This window comes from Antechinus flavipes, chromosome 2 (assembly GCF_016432865.1).
Source record: "Antechinus flavipes isolate AdamAnt ecotype Samford, QLD, Australia chromosome 2, AdamAnt_v2, whole genome shotgun sequence".
NCBI lineage: Eukaryota > Metazoa > Chordata > Mammalia > Dasyuromorphia > Dasyuridae > Antechinus > Antechinus flavipes.
The window spans coordinates 397,681,448-397,704,212 of record NC_067399.1 but is presented as its reverse complement, the minus strand read 5'-3'; the positions used below and the strand labels follow the sequence as shown (position 1 = coordinate 397,704,212).

Genomic DNA, 22,765 nt, shown 5'->3' with positions numbered 1-22,765 from the left:
CTTCTTTTTCCTTTCTCTCTCTCTCTCTCTCTCTCTCTCTCTCTCTCTCTCTCTCTCCTCTCTCTCTCTCTCTCTCTCCCCCTCTCTATCTCTATGTCTTCCTCTCCTTCTCTGTCTATCTGTGTTTCTCTGCCTTCCTTCTCTGTCTTTTTCTCTCTGTCTCTCTCATTCATGCACACACACACACACACACACACACTCACACACACACACAGTTTTTTGGATGACCCACATAAGAGGAAGATGACATTGCTTCTGTCTTCCCAAAAGTCTGTTCTCTTTTTCCCCATGAAAGAAGGCAGCAAATGGCTTTGGAGAGCAGTATCCTTCCCAGGATGTCTGCTGTATCCTCCCCTGAGTAAGGTCTAATTTCTACCAAGGATCATAAAATCTACCCCTGGAGTAAGTGAAAGGTTTGCCCATCTCACTGAAGCTGGTATCAATTTTATTTTGGAATACACCCAGGCTTCAAATTTCATGAGAAAAGTTGTGTGTATGTGTGCATGACTGTGAGGTCTTCCTGTCAGTCTATGTGTGATCAAGGGAATCGAAGCCAGATTTATTCTTGTGAATTTAATGTATAAATATCTAATAATATAACTTGGCTAGGTTTCTTTTTCTTTCAGTTAATTGTGACATTGGAAGGGTATGACTAAGATTTCCTTTGTTAGAACCATAGATCAAAGGAGTTAACTACAGTGTTTTGAAGAATAAATGATTTTAAAGTTAGTTTTACCAGAGATTATTTATCTTCATTTACTTTAATTAGAATTACACAAATATTTGGCACAGTACTATTATGTGAGCCAGGTGCTTCCCTTATTTTAGAAGTTTTGATAGATTTTTAAAGAACTTTGTATTTTCTCCATCCATCCACTTGCCATCAACGTCACAGAATCTGAGTTGGAAAAGTCCTCAAAAACTGTCTATTCAGAAATCTGTACCTGAAGAGGAATTCCTGTTACAACAGCCCTGATATGTGGTCATCTAGTCTCTGTTTAAAGGGCTGCAGAAAGAGAGAGACTGGAAAACTCCCAGTGCATCTCATTCCTGTTTCGGATAGCTGTTAGTTTTCCTTATACAAAACCTAAAGCTATATCCACATAAGCCACTAGGTGGCAATACAGCTCTGGGGCTAGAGTAAGAAAGCCCTGAGTTCAAATTAAACCTCAGATTTTTCCTAGTTGTGTGACTGGACAAGTCATTTAAACCTCAGTTTTCTCGACAGTAAAATGGGGATAAGAATCCGTATGGTGACCTCCTCACAGGACTGTTGTGAGACTCAAATATGATAGTATGTGTTTTGTAAGCCCTAATGTGCTGTATGAAGGTCAGCTATTATTAACAGAATGTTCTCCCACTTCCTCTCCATCAATCCAATGCCATCTCTGCCTTCACTGCCTTATTTGAGATTCAGGCCTTATCAAAAGATTTCCTGATCTCCTTCCTGACCCTAATCCTGCCCAATTTATACATTTACTTCTTTAGTCAGCTTTTATAGTCAAACTAGTACCACTTAATCAGGGTCTAGTTTACCTAATGTTTTGAAATTTTTTTCTATTAGTTTCATGTATGTATTTCGTCTCACTTATTTAGCAGCAACAGTTAAGCAGAATAGAAATGAGCCTTAGGAAATGAGGAATGGAAAAAACCTCTAAGGAGCAAAAAACAGTTTTATAGTGTTTATGGTTACTGTAATGCTATTAACTCTCAGGGGTTCAATCAAAGCCTATTTACTCTTCTTTTATATATAGTACAAACAAGCTTGGTCATATGGTTTCAAAACCCACAATAAATCATTTGTTGCCAATTAAGAGTTACAGATAATAGTGATGGTGATTAACTGAAATATTGATTTTTAAAAAAAATTTACATTTACATAGCTATTTAAAGTTTTGGACACATTTTCTCATTTGTTCCTCACAGCAATCCTATGAGGGTTTCTTCCCAGGTAGTGATGAACTTGAGAGAGATAGAGACATACACACACATATAGAGACAGAGAAAAATACATTTATGGGAATGGCTAATGTAACAATTTGTTTTGCTGGACTAAGTATGTTTATAATGAGGGCTTTATTTGTTTCATTATTGTTCAATGGGAGAGAGCAATATAAATGCAAAAAAAATTGAATTTCTTAAAAAGAAAATTTAAAAACCATGTGAAGAAGGTACCACACAAGTACTATTATCTTCAGGTTACAGATGAGGAAACTGATTCTCATAGTCACGAAATTAGTAAGTACCAAAAGTAAGGGTCAAACCTCAGTTGTGTCTAGCAAGAGACACAAAAAGGAAACACACACAAGCTCTCAGGAAGCCCAGCAGTTTGGGTCCATCTAATATAAGGGCAGACAGCCATACATACTCCAACAATCTTGGAGGGTGTCACCTTGTAGTATAACAGTTGATGTTCATTAGAATACTGAATAAAATAGTTATGAAGAAATGCGTATATACTATTTGGGTAGTCATGTGTTTGAGAAAGATTTCTAGCCAAAATAAAGTAAAAAGTTTTAGTACTTAAAGAGTAAACTTCCATTTACTGGAAAATTCCCTTGTGTGGAACAGCGCCTTCCTGAGCACACCAGATCAATAAGGCTCCTTACTTATTATTCTTTTTCCTCCTAATGAGATTGTCAGATCTTTGAGAGTAGGGACTTTTTTCTCCCAATGGTTCTCTTGGGCCCATATAAGTAAAAAATGTGGGTGCACGGAATTGATAAAGTCTTTTGGGAATGTTTTTCAAATATAACAGCATTAAAGCACAATCTTACACTGGGCATTAGTTCCTTTAAAACAGGAAAAACGTGCATGGCCGAGTCTTTTCAGAGAGTGGTACATCTGTTGCTTTCTCATTGTCTTCCAGCTCTATAAGACCAAAAACAGTTCAGACTATCCTAGGGGAATCTATTCAGAGGCTTTCAACTGTGGAGTATTTCAATCTTTGCTCTCCTCCTATTCTTGCTCGCTTTCTTTTGGCCAGACTTATAAGTGTTCACTGCTGCATTTCCAATCCCTCCAAACAGACATGAATTTTAAAAGGTCCCCCGTCTTTTCCCCTGTGTCTCAGCTTGGATGCTTAAATATGTTCCAAAAAGGGGAAAGATGGGGTGGAGGGGGAGAGTATTCATTGTGTATTTGTGGTGGTAGCAACAGCTTGAAACCATTAGCCTTGCTATTATGCATTCCTGTGTTGTTGGAGCAGTTCATCACAACACAACAACACAACACAACACAACTCTTTATTTTTGCTTGGCCTCTTGCACCTCAAAGAGTTTAACCCAGTTAAATATGAAGAAAGCCTTGACAGAGAATATATTGCATGGGATTGGGAAACGTGGGATAAATTTATTCAGCGTAGAATGCTTTTTTTCTGTAATGTCTGTAAATGAAGGAGATACTAGTATACACCAGAGGGAAAGAAATATTAAAATGTAAATTTTAAAAGAGGTAATGGAATCCCCGATAGTGGCCTCTGGATATTTTCATGTTCCTAAGAAACCATTTTGGTCATGGCCCTTCTCAACATTTTAGAGTGGTAGAAGCTCAGGAAAAAAAAAAAAAAAGACTCTGCAGGGCTCTGAAGTGCCCTTTAATTCCGCCTTCCCTCCATTCTAAATATAATTCTGCTCATTTGCATGCCAATACCCAGAATGCTTTGTAATTTCACAACTCCTTTCAGTGGTCCCGGAGCTAAAGCCGCAGGAACAAAGCAAAATGTTTAGGGCGTGCCTTTGGCTTCCCCAATCCATGCTTTGCAAAAGAAAATTGGAAGGTAATCCTTCCCCAGCATGCCCCCTGCTTGTTAAAGCACGGTATATATTTATTGGGAACAGGCTGTGGCCTTGGTAGGGACTGCTATGTAAAGAAAGGAAGGTCCTTTTGGCTGGAGATTTCTGGATTTAAAAAATAAATTTAAACAGATCTCAACAAAAAGTTATTAAGTGGCTATGTGTGCAAAACACTGTACTAAGAGTATGTGGGTGATTACATGACTGTCTCTGGCTTTAGGAAAGTTTTCAGTTAAATATTCAATATGCATTAAAAAAAAAAAAAAAAGCCCATCGTGGTACTTTAAGGTTTGCAACCGGGAGAGACTTTAAAAGATTATCTGGTCCTATGTTCTCACTTTAGAAAAAGAACTGAAGCCCAGACAGGCCAGTGACTTGCACGAGATCACAAACAGGAAAGGGAGCCAAATTTCAGAGCAGGAGCTCCTCTCCAAATTCAGTATGATTTCCACGACACAAAGCTGTACTGACAATAACCAAGGAAGGAAAGGTAGTGAAAGCATCCCCACTGTACAGAGAAAGAACCTGAGACCAGAAATTTTGCTCAAGGTCACTCCGACCTAGATTCAGACTAAACTCCTCAATCCAACTTCTACACCCTTTCTATCCCCAAAGGGTTATGCTCGCATTGCCTGCACGTTTTCCGTTTCTAGACCGACGTTTAATTTAATGTATGGGTGTGGACCCGAGAACCAGTCGTGAGGACGAGTTCACGCCCTGCTTCTGGTCCTATGAACCTGGGCAAATCAAGTAATCCCTTCGTTCAGTAGGCACCATCTCTTTAAGTACAGAGGATGCTGATTTATATTGATAGGGGGAGCTTCCTCACCTGATACTTCCATGGACCAATTGAATTACAGGTTCAACGCTTATCCCTACCCCTTTTTAATGAATAGGGCATCAAAAAGGTGTGTTTCAGCGAATCCCAGAATCGAAGCTTTATCAAGTTTGCTCAAATAACGAGCCTCTAGGCGTATGGAGATGTTCAAGAAATTGTTGATTGTGTAAGGGATGGCAATCCCATCCCTAATTTTAGTGCTAATCTATGAAGGAAATAGAAAGAGAAAAGCATTTCGCTGGACGTGGTTGCCAGCTCTTTCTGCCTTCGTGATTTGGCTTTGTGTATCCATGTTGTAAATAAAGCGTGATGTTCTTTTGTATGTGGGAGAAAATTCAGTAGCATGACAGTATCTTGCAAGCACAGCTTTCATTCAGAATGCTGATTTAAAACACACACACACACACACACACAGTGCATTCTTACACCTTTGTAATTGTCTTCTTATCGTGTCTTAAAATGGGAAAGGCTTCCCGACCTCCAGTCAGTGCTCGGGGAGGTCGCGTACTCTACGGCACCCAGCCCATCTGCCGGTACGCTCTCTGGAATGAATTGATGAGACTGTAGGGGAGCAGAGGCGGTGCCGCCCAACCTTGTAACAAAGGCTGCCCGCCGGAGCATCCTGCCAAGGCAAAGGGGGCTCTGGACGTAGAGGCTCTGGGAAAACGGGGTGCTCGCTCTGCTCCACCGGGGTCCAAGGGCGTGGTGGTGGGTGGGTGGGGGTGCAGTTACCCGGGAGCGCAGATACCTGCCCTTCGCCTCACTCGCCGCCCTCCCCCCCCATCCTTCTCTGCAGCACAACCCCCGCCCCCAGCCTGCGCGCCGGCACCACCCCACTCTACCCCACCTTCTTCGCGGTCCGCCTGCGTCCGCCGCGCCTTGCGCCCCCTGGCGGCCACCAAGGTGCCTTACTTACGCACGCACTCGTTTGCACACACATCTACTACACACATACACACACACACAAAAAGAAAAACTGGGTGAGGCAGATGCAATAAGGAAAATCATTAGAGGAGAGAGCGTAGAGGAGGGAGGAGTCGCGCGGACTGACTGTTCTTGCCTCTCTGGGTCCCAGCTGGTTTTGCAAAAGAAAAAAAAAGAGGGAGAGAAGTGTGGGGTGGGGGTGAAAGGGGCGCAGGGAGAGAGCTGCTATTGTCTCTCGGGCGGCGGCGGCGGCAGCCCGGTGGGGGGCGGGCAGAGGAGAGGAGAGGGGGAGGAGAAGGCGGCGGCCGCGGCCAGCGAGCGAGGGAGCTAGCGAGCGCACCATTCTCTTCACCTGATCTCCGGGCGGGGGTGCGAGCAGCCAGCGCAGGGTGAGAAGTCGGAGCCGGAGAGGCAGTCGCCCGTGCAGCACCAGCCCCAGCCACCGCCGCCACCCACCATGTCCTACCAGGGCAAGAAGAATATCCCCCGGATCACGGTGAGCCCCGGCTCCCGGCCCCAGCGCCGCTGCCTCCTCCCCTTCCCCTTCCTTCCTTCCTTCCTTCCCTCCCTCCCTCCCTCCCTCTCTCCGGCTTTGTGTGGGGCGAGTTGCTCCTGGCCCGGGGCATATCAGAGAGTAGAAGTTAATAAAAGGGAGGTTGGGGAGGCGGACTTCAGACGGGGGGCACGCGGCTCCGAGGCTGGGCAGGGGGGAAGAAAAGCAAAAAAAATAGTAATAATGGAGTGATAATACTAATAAAGAAGCGGCTCCATCTAGCCCTTCCAGCAACTTTGCGCCTAGTTCCCGGGCCGGGGCGCCAGATAGCGGACAGCTCTGCGCTCCTCGCGCCTCTTCCCTAGGAGCTCGAGCGCGTCCTAGAGCCCAGGCTGGGGAGTTGGACGGCCGCGGTCCCGTGGCTTGGAGCTTGGAGCGGGGTGGGTTCTGGTTAACGGTCTCGAAGCTTGGGAGGTTGCAGAGCTGGCTTGAAGCGCGAGGCCAGGAGCTCGGGTTTTTGGGAGAAGGACGCCACCCGTGCTGCGTTACAGCTCTGCCCCCTCAAGGGGCCAGGGTGGATGTCGCTTCCCCCCCCCCCCCCCGGAGGATTAAGTCGCCTTCAACTTTGTTCCCCTTTGTACGGCCCTGTTCTTCCCCCCTTTCCTTTTGCTTCATGTTTTGGTGCGTCATGTGCCGGGTTGGAACAAACGAGGGCAAAATAGGAACCGGATTTTTCTTCTCCTAGCCCGAAGCGCTAACCGCGAATTATTTTAAATCTGTCGTTTGAGAAAAACCTGGGCGGGCAGTGCGGGCTTTTCTTTCTTTCTTTTTTTTTTTTAAACCTAAGATTTGAGTTTGTTTCCCCTTGCACCGGGTGCATCTAGCTTTGTATGCACAAGGGCGGGAGGAGGGTGGTGGCCGAGGCGTGTGGCCAGGGCGGGGTGGTGGATGCTAGAGTCAGGTACTGGATCTGCATCTCCCAGGAGGTGTGGGCCATGCCCATCCCCAGAGACCCGGCCCTCTCCCCTGCTTTATTCTGGATGTGAGGAAACGGAATATTGTAATAGCAGGACGACCCTCCTGGACTCTAATGGACCTGGCTTTTTAGTATTATTTGTTTTTTGTTTTAGAGGCAAGGAATGCAGCTGTGCTTTGTTTCCAGTGAATTTAATTAAACCTTTTGTGGGATGGGGTGTGGACTGGGGGGAATTGGTTGGCTACTCCATCTTTGCAAGGCGAACAAAGGAAGTGATAAACCCGGCACCAGAAATGGCTTTGCAGATGTTTGATGCCTTTGCTGCTACCTGTTATCAGCTAATTAATTTGCTGAAGGCACACAGATTTTGGGCGGCTTTGGTCAGTCCCATTTGCCATTGTGCCCATATCCATTATGAATGATCATTTCAGGCCCTTACTAGGTGAGATACCCCGGATTTATTGATGCCCATATCTATATTGGTACTTTATTTGAATTGCAATGCAAGCCACCAGGGAAGGCATCAATCTTTTGCTGTTTTCTAGGGCTGGGCTTCAGTGCCTTCACCGACACCTTATTAAATGTCCCGCTTGTCCTTGGGAAAACTCACCAGGGCTCAGCTTAAGCTTCAAATAAGCACTAGGTTTTGTAACCAAAGCCTTTTCTCTTTTTCCCTTTGCCAGCATCTCTTAAATGAAATAATTTAGAAATATTGAGGGGGGGGTTAGGCTTAGGCTACTCCTAATTTTTTTTTTCCTTTCTCAAATCCCTGCGGAATGAGCATTGTAGAACAGATTCTTGAGTCATTGAAAAATGAAGGTAATTGGAACAAAACCTCCATTTTTGCATTAATCTGTGCAGAAGTAGGCAAGGACTGCTTTCTTTAGAGATGTTACATGTATGTGCTGGCACATGATTCATACATGTATTCATCCATTGCAGTGCTTTACACACAGTACATGGTGCTCCTTACTCATTCGTGGGCTTGGAATAGACAGCACGTCTGTAATTATTGCATTCGGCCAATCCAAAAGCTAGAATGATTTTTCCTGTGGGCTCTGACCAGTGTTGTAGCATAGAAGGTCCCACCCACTCCCAGGGCCACCATTCATGACACCTCTGAGGAAAGATGAAAAAGGTTTTAGGGGATGTCTTGTCTTTGAGTGGAACGCAGGATGGGTGGGGTTTGACTCTCCAGATATTACCTCCTTGGGATGCAATCTCAGCTGGGAGTTTGGATTAAGTCTTTTCCTTCTTGAGACCACTTTAGCCCTGGTAGGAGAGATGGTGGTGTCTCATTGTCTCAAGGGCTCCTATTTCAAATATAATCTGTGATTCAGAACTGGGCAAGCTTTATATGATAATGTAAGGAGGATGTCTCCAACATCAAAGCTCTGACAACTCTTACAGGGTCATTGTTGGATGAAGACAAACAATAGTCCACCGATGTACTTCTAGAAATTTGTCCTGTTTTGTGTGTTTTTTGGAAAGCATGGGCAATGTGTAAAAAGAATTTTTCAAATGTTACATATAGGTTTATGTGTGTATAACTTATAAAACTATAGGTTATACATATTGACCACAAATTGCCTTAGAAACACAGAAATCCATGAGAGTCTACACACCCTTTCAATAGATTCTCTTCCATACTTACTCCAAAGAATTTTTCAGAATATGGTGAGATTTGGATTGCTAATTTCCTTCAAAGCTGACTCTACTCTCAGTATCCAAAGGCTCTCAGTAGAACACCAGTCAAATGGGTACAGGTTTTTTTTTTTTTTTTGGCCTTAAGCCTGCTCCTTGACTCCCCTTTCTTCTTTATCCCTTCCCCCATGATTTGGACCAAAGTGACATTTGTATCACTTGGTTTCTATCCTTTTTTCTCTTTGCTTTCCTGGCCACAAACCTTGGGAATAAAGCCACCTCCCCAGGGACAAGGAATGATAGCCCTGAACTTAGAATGGTGACTGATTTTTGCCAGGCTGGGAACCAATTTCCCAGGCTGTTTGTTGAAATCCATTCATCAGAGACCTAAGAGTTTAGGGCTGGTGCTTTGACTGGGAGGTCTCGTTTCTAGAAATTGTTTTTTATTTTTTAACATATCATTTAAGACTTCTTATAGTCTGACTTCAGCCTGTCTTTCCAGTCTCATTACCCATCACTCCTTTTTATGAACTCTACCCTCCAGCTCCCTTCCACCCCCCTCCCCCCCATGTCACTCAGTTTTGTCCTACTTCACTGTGTCAGTATTCTTCCACAGGCTATTTCCCCCAACTTAGAATATATATTCTCTTCAAGGTTCCACCTGTTGATAGGCTGGTCTTTCTTCAAAAACCAGTTTAGATGCCCTCTCCTCCACAATTGTCCAAATTGAAAATTCACGCCTGTCTCCCTTCCCCTCCCCCCAAAGAAACCTCACATTTTGTCTGGAGTTCTCCATTCTGCCTGTTACATCCTACTTTGTTTCACAGAACTCTGTATGAAACGTGCCATATTTCATTTGTTAGGTTGTAGATTTAGGGAGCAGGGGTTGTGTACAGCCCAGTAGCTAGTCTGGTACCTGGCAGATAAAAAATATTGCTGAATTGTATTGAATTGAAATCTCCCAGAGCCCTCACTGAGTACTTAACTCTTCCCTGTCTGCCGATCTCACTTTAAAGTGTTAGGGCTGGAGATGTTGGGTGGGTTGCTCCGCCTATGCAGTCTATATCTCGGTGCAGCTCAGGGTGGGGCAGCATGATGGCGGGAAGATGCTTCCCCTGAGACATTCTGCATAAATGGCAGAATCCCCATTGTACCTTATCCTCCCAAGGATTCCATTCTGGCAGGATTCAGATCTCTATAACAGGAAAGCATAATTGTGGAGCACAGGGAATTGGGGGTTTTCCCTAAGTCTTAAAGAACTGTCCTTTGTTCTTGTTTGCTGACAGCCTCTCTTACCTTTAAAATTAGTATTATTTTTACCCAAAGCCTTTCCCTCACCATTCCCAGTGCCTGTAATATGCCCTTCCCCTCCTTTTTCAGCTGTTGAGCACCTCCGGCTCAGCTTTTAAAGCCTGGATCAAGGGATACTCTCCTAGGTGACTCTTCCTTTGATTTCTTCTTAACCGATAAAGACCTTCTCCTCTTTAGACTTTTTTTTCTAATAACTCTGAACATTTTCTCTCATAGTTATTTCTTTCAGGCTTTTCATCCTTGAGAAAAACTGAAAGCTACATGAAGACAGAAGTTTATGTCTTACCTAAAGTTGGTGTTTATTTTATTGCTTAGCATGCAGTAAGGGCTCTCAGATTCTAAATTGTGTATTAATGTGAAGAGATGAAACTTTAGTCATTTTCCAGATTTTGCTCCCTTTCCCTTTCCCCAGTCTTACTGAACTATAGAACCAGTTGTCAATCATTGAGTGATAACTTAATTAAGAATGTAAACTTGATGAGGACAGAAATTGTATCACTTTTGTGAGCTTAATGGCTGGCAAATACCTGAGATTGGAAAAAGAAAATGAATGAAGAATGGGGTAAGAGAGAGGAGAGTTAAGTCAAAAACTGCTGAATAACAGAGACATGCAGTTGTTAGCTCTTTGTTTAAATACTGTGAAGGTTTTGTCCATGATGGATGTGTGATTTCATCTTTGGCAAATGGGACCAAAGGGTAGTCCTTGGAGGGTTCCCACTTACATGGCACCTCCTAATTTGGACCTTCACTCAGAGGATTTGGTCTAGTTATTTGGAAGGCTGAGAAGAATGTGGAAATACAGAGAATTAACTTGGAAGTGTTTTGTGAGGGGAAATGTGAGATTGGAACCAGATAGTAAAGACCTCTTTTTTGTAGGTCTTGGTAAACAAAAAAGACCTTGAAGTCTCCAGAGTGTTTTCTGAGGTTATTGGCTGTAGAATGACCTAGATGACCTCAGAAGGCTTGTACTTACCCATAGAATCATGAGATTAGAAACCCAGAGTTGGAAAAGACATTAGAGGTCATCACTTCCTTATTTTGTTGACAAGGAAATATGGACGAGGTCCACAGGGTTAGGTGTCTTAATACTCTCTCAGCCTCAATTTCCCCATTTGTAAAATGGAGATTTTATACTGTGCTGATTTCCCTCTCCCTCCATGCCTGGAACAGCTAAGCAGTAGGTGTTTAACAAATAAATGCTTGTTGATTGAAAAGAGAAATTGCCCTGTCCAGTTGTCTCCCTTGAGGGCATAAGTATGAGATCAAAGATTTGAGGAGTATGAGAAATAAACTGAAATATCTGAAGGAGAGCTCTATATAAATCTTACTTAGGATTAATGAATCCCTTTATAGTTTTGGTGAAATTATATGGTGATTTTCAATAAGATTAGTAAAATTTGTCTAAGAATGCCTCTTTGCTAAAGCTGTCACCTGACAGTGGTGCTGATAATAGTGTTGATATAGTGCTTTAAGATTTGCAAAAAGCTTTATATTTATTTATTTAAATACAAATTGCTTTATGAATCATGTTGGGAGAGAAAAAATCAGAGCAAAAAGGAAAAAACATATGAAAGGGAAAAAAAAAACAGAAAAAAGAAGTGACCATAGCATGTGTTGGTTTATATCCAATGTCCATATTTCTTTTTCTGGATGCAGATGGCATTTTGTGTCCAAAGTTTGTTGGGATTGCCTTGCATCACTTCACCACTGAGAAGAATCAATCATAGTTGATTGTAGCACATTCTTGCTGTTATTGTGTATAATGTATTCCTGGTTCTTCTTGTTTCACTCAGCATCAGTTCATAGAAATCTTTCAAGACCTTTTAAAAATCAACTTGTTCATCATTTTTATAGAACAATAATATTCCATTATCTTCATTTAGCACAACTTATTTGTCCATTCCCCAATTGATAAGACATCTACTCATTTCCCACAATTTACTGCTACAAACATTTTGCAGATTATTTTATTTGATTCTCACAACAACCCTTTGAAATAGGTGTTATTATTATACCCACTTCACAGATAAGGAAACTGAAGCAAATAGAAGTTAAAGTGCTTTGTTTAGGGTCATATATCTAGTAAATAGACAAGATTTGAACTGGATTCAAAGGTGATTTAGACATTTACCAGCTGTATTTCCCTGGACAAGTCACTTAACCTAGTTTGCCTCAGTTTTTTCATCCATAAAAGGAGCAGGAGAAAGAAATGGCAAACCGCTCCAATATTTTTGCCAAAAAAAAAAAAAACCCAAATGGCATCACAGTCACATACAACTGAAAAATGACTGAACAACTTCTTAATTTCAGGCCAGCTACTCTGTTCCTTGAATGGATTACCTGCCTCTACTTTTCTGATTAGTATCCTCTGACCTCATCATAGTTTATCAAATATAAAGAAAAAAAGTCTTTAGGGCAGATGCATCCTTTTGCTCCCAAGTGAGTATTTATAATGGTTTGGGAATATAAGAACTCTGTGTTAGCAAATGAATTCCAGTTGGGATGAATACTCATGCCTGTTTAATGCAGAGATTAATTAGTTTCTGGCTACACCCTCATGTTAATGTTCACTTCCTCCATTTTTTTCTTTATATCAAAGAAATTCTTCTCAAGCCAAACAGGGAACCTTTGAGAACAAGGAAAAGGGCTTGTGAGGTCCAGGTGAAAAAGCAATTTTTCTGACAGAAAATTGGTTCCTGTTTCCTATGGTGAAAACAGAGGTTGCCAGTTTAGTTACATCTCATTTGGATGGTTGAAATAAACTTTAGGTCACAGAGTATTAGCCTTCAAAGAGGCCACCTTAGAAGTCATTTAGGCCCAATACCCTTGTAATAGAGTCTTTGAATAAAGATGAAGTAATTGAGGTCAAACAGGAGAGGGAGGAAGTGATTTGAGTTTGTGTGCCTTACTTAGTAAATGGCAGAGCCAAAGTTCAAGACCAAGATTCCAGATCTTGTGTTCTTCTCTCCTCTGTGTACCATGATGGCCTGCCTGTGGTCACAAGGGTAAGTGTCAAGGCTCTTTCTGTGGGACAGGTGATGAAACTGGGACCCAAGAGGCTGCTAAAGATCTAAAGCCCCAGAAGAGAGTCTAGAACTTGGATCTCTCTGACACCCAGACTCCCTTTAAATTCCACACCTGTAGACTCTGGCCTTTTAAGTCACGAGAGTTGCCTCCGAAGATCATGTTCAGGGAGAGCCAGGATGACAAGTGGCGCTGGTCCAGCCAAATGCCATCACCCTGCTGAAAAAAAACACCAGAGTGTGCGGGTCTTGCGGATAGTGGGTCAGTGGCAGTATTTGCAGATAGGACCAGTCCTTTGCTGCCACCGCCAGTTGTCTGAGAAAATTTCTGGCATTACTCCTAGAGCAGTGTGGCCAGTTACAAGATAGTAAAATAATATAAATTATTATAATTTATAATAAATTATATTAGAGTATAAATTGATAATAAAGCATTAACTAATAAAACAATATAATTTATAAAATAATAATATTTTCCTGTAGCACTTTAATGCAGAAATGTGCCTTGGAAATGGCCTGGCAGTCTCTCTGTGGGCCCTTTCCTTGGTCTTTTTTTTTTCTTTCACCAGAAGATCCCACTTTTCTAAAGCCAGATTTCTTGATCTTCCTAGAGCCAATTCTAAGGAATATTAAGTGGACACACCCAGATATGGGGCAGAGGGAGATCTCTACAGTGGTCCAGGACCCTACTCTTAAGCTCATCTTAAATTAAAGACATTTCTCATTGTTTCATCTCATTTTTTTTCCCTCCCTTTGAAGAGCCAAATAATTAAGTAGGAAGGAAACAGGAATGTTTTGAAATGGCAATATTAAGGAAGATGTTTTAAAATAAGCATAAAGGAAAAGCTTACCAGAGTAACAGATGGATAATAGTATCTTTCTTTAGCAAAATGGAATTTGGGGTGGGGGAAACACCGTGGGGAACTGAGTTCCAATCCTGCTTTTGCAACTGAAAACTTTGTGACTCTGGGAAGAAACTCTTCATTTTTGGATTTTAGGTCCATTATCTGTAAAATAAAGGTATGGGATTTTTAGATGGTTTTTAATAAATTAAAAAGATCCATCTGTAAACATTCTCTCACAGTTAACCTATATCCTCTTACTATCTTTTCTTAGCTTTACACCCAGAGTTCCATAGTCCTTGCTTTTGCTATCTTCCTTCCTCCTTTGTCCACAGTTACTTGGACTTGGGAGAAAGTAAGATGATATTAGAAATGATAGAAAATGACTGAATTGGGGAAGCAATAGGGTCTAAGAATTTCCATCTATTTGCTCATAAAAATCAAAACACTTTTTGATGTCTTTTGTTTTTATTATTATTTGTTATTTATATTTATCTATTTTTCTGTGTATGTCCCTTCCAGTAACTTACAGTGTCTTCTCTTGTAACAAAGATTAAAAAAGAAAACGAAATTTAAAAACCCAATACATAGATCACATCTAACAACATATTCAGTATTCTGTACTCACACTCCCTAACTAATACAGTGTAAAGAGAAAAATACATTTTCTCAGTTCTCTATGGAGTCCTAGTTACATGATTTTAGTTTCAGTTTAATATTTTTGTTTTTTCCATTGTTATAGTCATATATGTTATCTATGTTACATTATATGTTAATATATATGGAAATGTATACACATATATAATGTGATAATTAGCTACATATATCTGTATCAACCTATCTATAAAGAGATATAAAAATCCCTCAGTCCTTCTTTAAATGAAAGACCTTCATAGATTCCTCTAGTGCCCTGGTGGAGGTTGAAGGACATAGAGAAAAAGATCATTGCCATTTTTTATCCAACGGTTCCACAATGCTTTTCTAACATTAGTAAAGGTGTAGTTAGACCATTGGGAATAGTCTAGGGAGGATAATTGCTCAGAAAATTATAAAAAGTGAATATTCATATTCACAAAAGCTACCTTTCAAGGAAGAATGGAGCAAAATTTGAGAGTGTTGCCTATAGTTAAAAAAAAAACTTTATTCTATAATTCAGAGCTATAACCAGAGTGAGGTAACTGGACTTTTGTTTCAGGATGCTGAAATTTAGAGGGTGCTGACAGCTTTTGTATTTCTTCAGTAGGTAAAAACTAAATTTAGTACTTAATTATTATTATTAGTTGAAATAGGAAGGTAATAGAGCTAGCTGCATCCCAGTTGAACTCTTCCCGGTCCCAGTCTGATTGTTAACAAAGTCCCCATCAGCCACCTCCCAGTTCTTCCTAAAGGAACAGTGTTCTGGGGTCTTCTCCCCTCACCAAGCCTTGTACCTAAGGAGGTCTTGTACTTGAGATTTTTTCCCATGGCTTGTCTGTGGAAGATTTGTTTTGACCTGTTTGTCCCAAGAGTTTGAATTTCAAGTGACCATTCTGCTGAAGAAAATACGTTTTTTTAAAAGTGCAGGGACTGATCCATGTTGTCTTTGAAATTCTAAATTTAATTTAGTGTGTGGTACACAGTAAGCACTTCATAAATGCTTATAGATTGATTTCCATAAATGTTAACAAAAGCCTAGAGACACTTTCTTTTTGTTTGTTTGTTTTTTTAGGGACATAAATTGAGTAATGGTTGGAGACAAGAAAGTCTCTCTGAAATGTCTCCATTCTGGTGGCCTTCTTTCCTAACCTGCCTGTTTTTTCCATGCACTTCCTCTCAACTGAAAGTAGCCAAATCCTGTTCTCCAAGCTCCTAAGAGTTAAAGACGTGACCTGACAGCCACTGGCTTAGAGACTGATTGCTGGGGAACAGCCTTGGCAAGGCTTGCCAGCACAAACAAAGCCCTATTGTAATCCTGGCTGCTCTGGGTGAAATGTGTTGCTGGAGGAACCCATCCATTACTGAGACTCCTTTCCTCCCTAGAAGTCTCTCCCCTCCCACTGCTGCATCTGGACACATCCTCTGTGAATTTCAGGGCCCTTCTTATGGTATAGTCAGACTAAAAAAGTACTTATATTTTCTTTCTTCAGCCATTGTAAAGAAGTTTTTATAGACTTTCATCTCTTCCTCGAGACTGACAGAATTGGCGACATGACCAAGGTTGAACGGGGACAAAAATAATGCCTTTAATTAAGGTCTATTTATGCCCTTGTGTAAACTGCAAATAAAGTCATTAGAATCATTTACAGCAATTAGTACAGATCAACCCTTCATTTGCATAACAAAATCTTCTCTTAAGAAGGCTGGGCTTATTTATGGGTTCCCTTTCTCACTTTTTTGCTCTTATGGACCATTGGAACAAAATGTTATTTCTTCACATATTTTAAACATTTCCCTCTGCACCTGTCAGGCCTCTCTGTTGGAGGTTTGTTCAGATTGAAGGAAGTTTATCTCATGCTTGCACAAACTCTATTATCTGCTCTTTTAATAGCACACATTTCCATGAAAGGCTTATGAAGTATTTTTCTCTCCACCTTTTGAAGTGGTGCAGACATAACCTCCATTTTTATCATTTTATAGATTTTGGGAAACAGAGCTTGAGAATCTAAAAAGAATTCAATTCAGTAAGTTTCATAGCCTGTAAAAACTACTAGTATTTGACTAAGGGATAATTCTCAGAATTCCCATCTACTGCTTATAAGAAATAAAACTTTTTTTTCCAATGATACCATTTATTTTTTTAATAAATTTTTCTGCCAATATTCTTCCCATCCGATGTCTTTTTAAGAAACAAAGATTAAAAAAGAAAAAAACCTTACAACCAACATAATTGACCTTATCTGACAGTATGTTTAATATTCTTACTAAAATGTAAGAACTGTGATAGTACAAAAACAAAAAGGAAATTTTCCCTGTCCTCAACAATCTTATATTAAGTAGAGAAGTCATATGGTTTTGATTCACTTGTTCATTTATTCATTTAAAAAAAGACCAGTTCCCCCATTTCACCTAGGCTGGAAACACAATTTCACTACAATTCCTGGCCAATTCCACTACTGATTGACAGAGGAACTTTGACCTACACTAATTCCAACCTAAGCTGGTTTTTCTCTCCTGAGATAACCCTTCTGGCCCCTGCTTCTGGGGGGTTCACCACATTAATCATATACTTAGTATGGACATTCAGTTGTCACAGCAAGATAGAGGGAACCTCCCTAGTAAGTGGAATCAAGGACATGCACCATTCAGCCCAGCCAAATGTTTTAACCACATCGAGCTAGCTGTCTCTTAAGAATTTGAACGTAGGGAGATAAGAAGAGAGACATAAAACTATCTAGTAATAATGCTAAGTACCAACTATATGGCGTTTACTGTAACTAGCAGATCAGAGAAGACCATTGGGAGTGAACTTGCTTTGGAAAACATATGCTTTTGCAATTTATGTAAATATAAATTGTTTTCAATTCTGTTGTATTTTCATTTGTTTTAGTTGTATTGCAACATAATCAATTTCTGTGTTAATCTATGCTATGTTTGTCTCTGTTTTATCTAACTATATGCTATGCTCTTCTAAAGTAGGGAATTGAAAGATCAGAAGATTTAAAGCAGGATCAGAATATAAATATCATCTCATCTTGTCTCCTCATTTTACAAATAAGTGAACTGAAATATCAGAAGGGAAGGGAGTTGCCCCAAATCACTCAAATAATAAAGATACAAAGCCTGTCTTCTCTTATATACTTTATTATCTCCCACCACATGATGCCCAACACAATGCTTAGCACACAGGAGGTATTTAAAATCTGACATTTATTTGACCTGATGTAATGGCAGAGATTTTCAGTGTGTTTGAGTTTGTAGACTCAGCCACATGTCCCTGAATTTACACATTTGTTTACAAGTTGGAAAACTGACCTCAGTTTTTCCTCACGTGACAAAAGGCATTGGATAAGCTCAGATGGGTATGTGAATTTAACAAGATATAGGATCTTAGTCTTTCCTTTAAATAAACGAAGTTTTTTAAAGATAGGCTATAGTTAGGAAAAAATAGCTAACTTTTTCTCTGTTGTGTTGGATGGACTGCTGATCTTCCTCAAGGTGGACGGTGAAACCTACTACTGTGTACGTCGAGTGACTTTCTTATGGCAGCCTCCGACTATTGAACCTAGACTGCCGGCACTCCAGGGAAATACCCAGAACCGCCCCCAGAACAGCTAGCTGCTTTCATTTCAGCTGGTAAAAATATTCCCTGAGTGACTCCTTAAAAATTGAGCTGTAGGACTTCCCATTCACTTTTCTTTTTAAGCGGGAGCATGTTTAAAGCTGCATAGATGGTATAGTAGGGAAGTAACGGAAACCCGCACTTCCTAAATCCTGCTGTGTAACCAGCTGTGCTAGTATCTCATTTGAGGCCAGACTGGAGTCAGAGGAACCTCGGTTCGTGTCTTGCTTCAGACACTTTCTAGCTGGCTGACCTGGGCGCTGTTTTCTGAGCTCCTGCTGTCTCATCACTTTTGCTGTTCTCCATCAGAAGATACTGATTCTTCTCTTGTTTGGGTTGGAGCCCAACAAGTTGGTCACATTTGGCTCCTCATCTCCACTCTGTTGCTGGGCCTTCAGAATCTTGTCTGCAGTTGTGGCACCTACTATTGCTGCCCATATAAGTTGAACAGTGGTGATTTGTGTCTTGTAATAGCTGCTGTTAGATATCTTTTTTCTTCCCTCCCTCCCTTCTTCCTTCCTTCACTCCTTCCTCCCTTCCTTTACTCCTCCCTCCCTCCCTTCCTTCCTTCCTTCCTCCCTCCCTCCCTCCCTCCCTCCCTCTCTTCCTTCCTTCCTTCCTCCCTCTCTCCCTCCCTCCCTCCCTCCCTTCCTTCCTTCCTTCTTTCCTTCCTTCCTTCCTTCCTTCCTTTCTTCCTTCCTTCCTTCCTTCTTTCATTCCTTCTTTCCTCCCTTCCTTCCTTTTTTCCTCCCTCCCTCTCTTCCTCCTCCCCTCCCCTTCCTTCTCCCCTCCCTTCCTCCCTTCCTCCCTTCCTCCCTCCCTTCCATCCTTCCTTCCATTTTTATGATCCTTTCTTAGGAGAATTGAGCCTCTTTTTTGGTGATGAACTAAACAGCTTTAAATATCTGTAAATATAAAGGAATGAAATTATACTTTAGGCAAGGACAAAATGTCATAAAGGAGGAGGAGGGGAAAACTATGGAAGAGTCGAGTCAGCAGGTAACTGCCTGTGGGCAGGGAGGTGGGGGGGGGGAAGGGAGGATCTGTGGACCCTGATATCAAGTGTAATAAATGTATTTCTGAGTAACTGGCTGCATAGAAAAGGTTTTTGTAAATTGAAATCAATCTTGAATATAGACAGGGAGCTTGCTGTTAAAATGAACCTGGTAATGGAATTCTTTTTGAAAGACTGCTTTAAAAATTTTTTTGTTTTTTATTTATAAACTGTGTGACCTTGGGCAAGACTGCAGGATCATAGGAAGGCTCAAATGAGATAATGGGCATAAATACTTTAAAAATCTCAGTTTCTCTCTTTTCCTTTCCCTATTCTCCTTCCCTCCCCTCCATTTCTCCCCCTTCTCTCACTCTTTCTCCCTACCTCCTTCCCTTTCCTTTGCCTCCCTCATTCTTTTTCTTTTTCTCCATCCTTGTCTTTTGCTTTTCTCTACCTTCCTGTTTTTCCTTTTTCTTTCTCTCCATATTTCTTTTTCCTTCCTTCTCTCTTCCCTTCCCTCCTTCCCTTCCTCCCCCCTCTCCATTTCCCTTGTCTTCCCTCCTTCCTTCCTTTCCTTGGACATTGGGAGGTTAAATAACTTAGGGCCACATAGACAGTATATGTCAGAGGCAAGCATGGAACAGTACATTTGTCTGGGTTTGATTATACTTAAATTATCTATCTATTACTCTATCTTAAATTATATAGCTGTGTAAACACAATTATGCCAAGATCAGCTCTTAATACTTAATTATTATTATATATTATAAGTAATACTTAAATTATTATTCATAAAATAAGAAAATTGGACTAATGAACTCTGAAGCCTCTTCTAGGAGTTTATGTCTGAGAGTCTTTAAAGTGAAAATAAAAACCCACTAATTGGTTTTTTTTTTTTTTTTTGGTCAGTTTTTTTTTTTCAAGAGGGACACCTCTCTTTTAGAATCTTTAAAATCAAAGTTTACCTACATTTATGCTGACTTTACTCTGTTCCCAAGCCAGTGCCCATGGCTACCCTTGGTGTTTAATGACAAGGAGATAGAACAGATCCTCCAGGCTTGAGAGCCAAAAATAGCTGCCTTTGGACTTTCCATTGGGCTGGACCAACCAGCCCCTGAAACTTAATGGCTGTGATTTTGCAGGTTAAGTTCAAGACATATAGAACTGACATGCCCAGTGAGAGAAGCCCTCAGCCATGTCATCTTTCTTTCCTATTGATAAACAGGAGCCAGAATTTTCAGCTTCTGCTTTTTACTTTTGTTGGGGCCCTTTTGCAAAAACTTTAAAACAAAAGAAAGTGGAATAGAATTGTGAACCAGGAAGGATCCTAAGGATTACTTAGAGGAATTAAACGGCCTCTAAAATTTCCTTCTAGTTTGAAAATGGTGATAGTATGATTTAGTCTAATCACCTTTTACAGATGAAAGAGGGAAGCAGCTTCCTCAGTATCATGCAGGAAGACAACAGAAACAGGCTCCTGTCCGTCTTACTCTTTGCAGCATGATTTCTGCCATAGAGTGAGCACTTAACAAAGCTTAGTCTGGCTGTTGTCTGGATGTCTCTGGTATAGATAGGAATAGTGGAACAAATGTGAATTTGAGAAAGGAGTATTAGAAGTCTTACTGTGCCAGATATGAATGTAATTCGGTTAGATAAAACATTAAGCACATGGTGTGGCATCTAGAGAAGCAAAAGATTTGAGTTTGAGGTTTGCCTTCTGTATGATCCTGGCTAAGTCACTTAACTTTTCAGGACCCCTGACCTTTCTACCTACTCACCCTCTCCTACCCCCAGCATTAAATGGGGGAAGCATTAAATGTCTATCTGAATTGGTAGAAAGAAATTCCTCATTGGGAGATAAACCAATATCTGTGGAGAAATAACAGGTTTCTTTTTTTATTATTATTTAATAGGACAATTAGGAAAGTGTTAGATTTGGAATTAGAATCAAGTGAGAAAGTTGGACTAATAATCTCTAAAATCTTTTTCATCTCTAATAGGTTATTATAGCCTCTTTAAGTGAAGATAATCACCCATTAATTAATTAATTTCTTTGGATGAGCCCTTTTTTTGGGGGAAGGCTTGATTTAATCCTGATAAAACTCAAGTAAAAAGTTGTCTGTTAAAAAAAAAAACCTATAAAGCTTGATTACTTCTGAGATGTTTTTTGACTTTAAATTTTTGATCCTATGAACTGAGTGCCTACTATGTATGTATTAGATACTGAGGATACAGAAATGAAAGACAACAGGCCCTGGAGCTTACTGGATTACTAGATGGGAGGTAAAATGTGTATGCAAAGGAGTATGATGCAGGTAGAATTTGATAAACCTAAGGGAAGAGGCCAAAGTGCTCTTTCGACAAAGGAGTATAGCTGAAACAGGGAGCAAGCTCAGGTTTTTAGTCTGACCTCTCTGGCTAACTCATAATCAGACTTCTTAAATTAAACTTTGATTATAAAAGTGGACAGATTTGGATAATGCTGAGACTGGCTCTCCAAGTCTTTAGAAATGAATAAAAAAGCTTTTATTGTACACTCACTGTCTTCTAGGTATTAGATTTTTCTGAGAATATAAATACACACCTGTGGTTTAAAAAATGTTTATTTTTAATTTATGAAATAAAACAAAGCATTTCTAATATAATTAAAAGATGATTACACATGAAAGTGCAAATCTGTTATGTATAACTTGCTATTCCTTTTAAATATATAATAAAATTATCATGTAAATTTCTTTTCTACCTCCTTCACTCCTATTCTCTCCCCATGACTACCCAATGATATCACTACTATAGGTATATATCACATCTGTGATTTCATTTGGTATAGGGAGTTATTTATGAGGAAAGTCTCTTGACAAAATTTTACATCAGCAACTTTTTTGCATATTATAATTTTAGTTTAGAGAGTTGCAGGATGGTGCTGAGAGGTGTGTGGATGGAGCAGGCCTGAATCTTTGGTGCATAATATGTGTGATAAGGTTTCCTTAAGGCCATGTAGAAGCTCTAAATTCCATAGACCTGGTTTTGGTCCCTGCTGTGCTGATAACTATATACGAATGACATATGTCTAAATATATCTATATCTGTCTATATACACATATACACAAATGCACATATATGTATATATTAGAGATGATCAACAGAGGGAAGACACTAGAATTACCAAAAGGAAAGACACAACTAGTCTAAGACCCCCAGTTCTTTTTTTTTTTTTTTAACAGTTTTTTATTTATTTTTATTTTTTTTTTAATTTTTTATTTAATAATTACTTTATATTGACACTCGTTTCTGTTCCGATTTTTTTTTTCCCCTCCCTCCCTCCATCCCCTCCCCTAGATGGCAAGCAGTCCTTTATATGTTGGATATGTTGCAGTATATCCTAGATACAATATATGTTTGCAGAACCGAACAGTTCTCTTGTTGCACAGGGAGAATTGGATTCAGAAGGTATAAATAACCCGGGAAGAGAAACAAAAATGCAGATAGTTCACATTCGTTTCCCAGTGTTCTTTCTTTGGGTGTAGCTGCTTTTGTCCGTCATTTATCAATTGAAACTCAGGTCTCTTTGTCAAAGAAATCCACTTCCATCAAAATATGTCCTCATACAATATCGTTGTCGAAGTGTATAATGATCTCCTGGTTCTGCTCATTTCACTTAGCATCAG

At 40.4% G+C, this 22,765-nt stretch overlaps 1 protein-coding gene across 3 annotated transcripts in view; it reads left to right on the top strand.

Moving 5' to 3' along the window:
* The window catches only part of DPYSL3 (dihydropyrimidinase like 3), a 127,880-nt gene that overhangs the window by 46,730 nt on the left and 58,385 nt on the right, over positions 1-22,765 (top strand). The window contains exon 1 of one of the 3 annotated variants that reach the window (XM_051978668.1): positions 5,441-6,052. The exons of 1 other annotated variant lie outside the window; for it this stretch is intronic. In XM_051978668.1, coding sequence (XP_051834628.1) covers positions 6,014-6,052 — 39 coding nt within the window. In that variant the 5' untranslated portion in view covers positions 5,441-6,013. Of the gene's footprint in view, positions 1-5,440; positions 6,053-19,002; positions 19,103-22,765 lie in introns of those variants that run through there. One more of the 3 variants, XM_051978667.1, reaches the window with a different exon arrangement.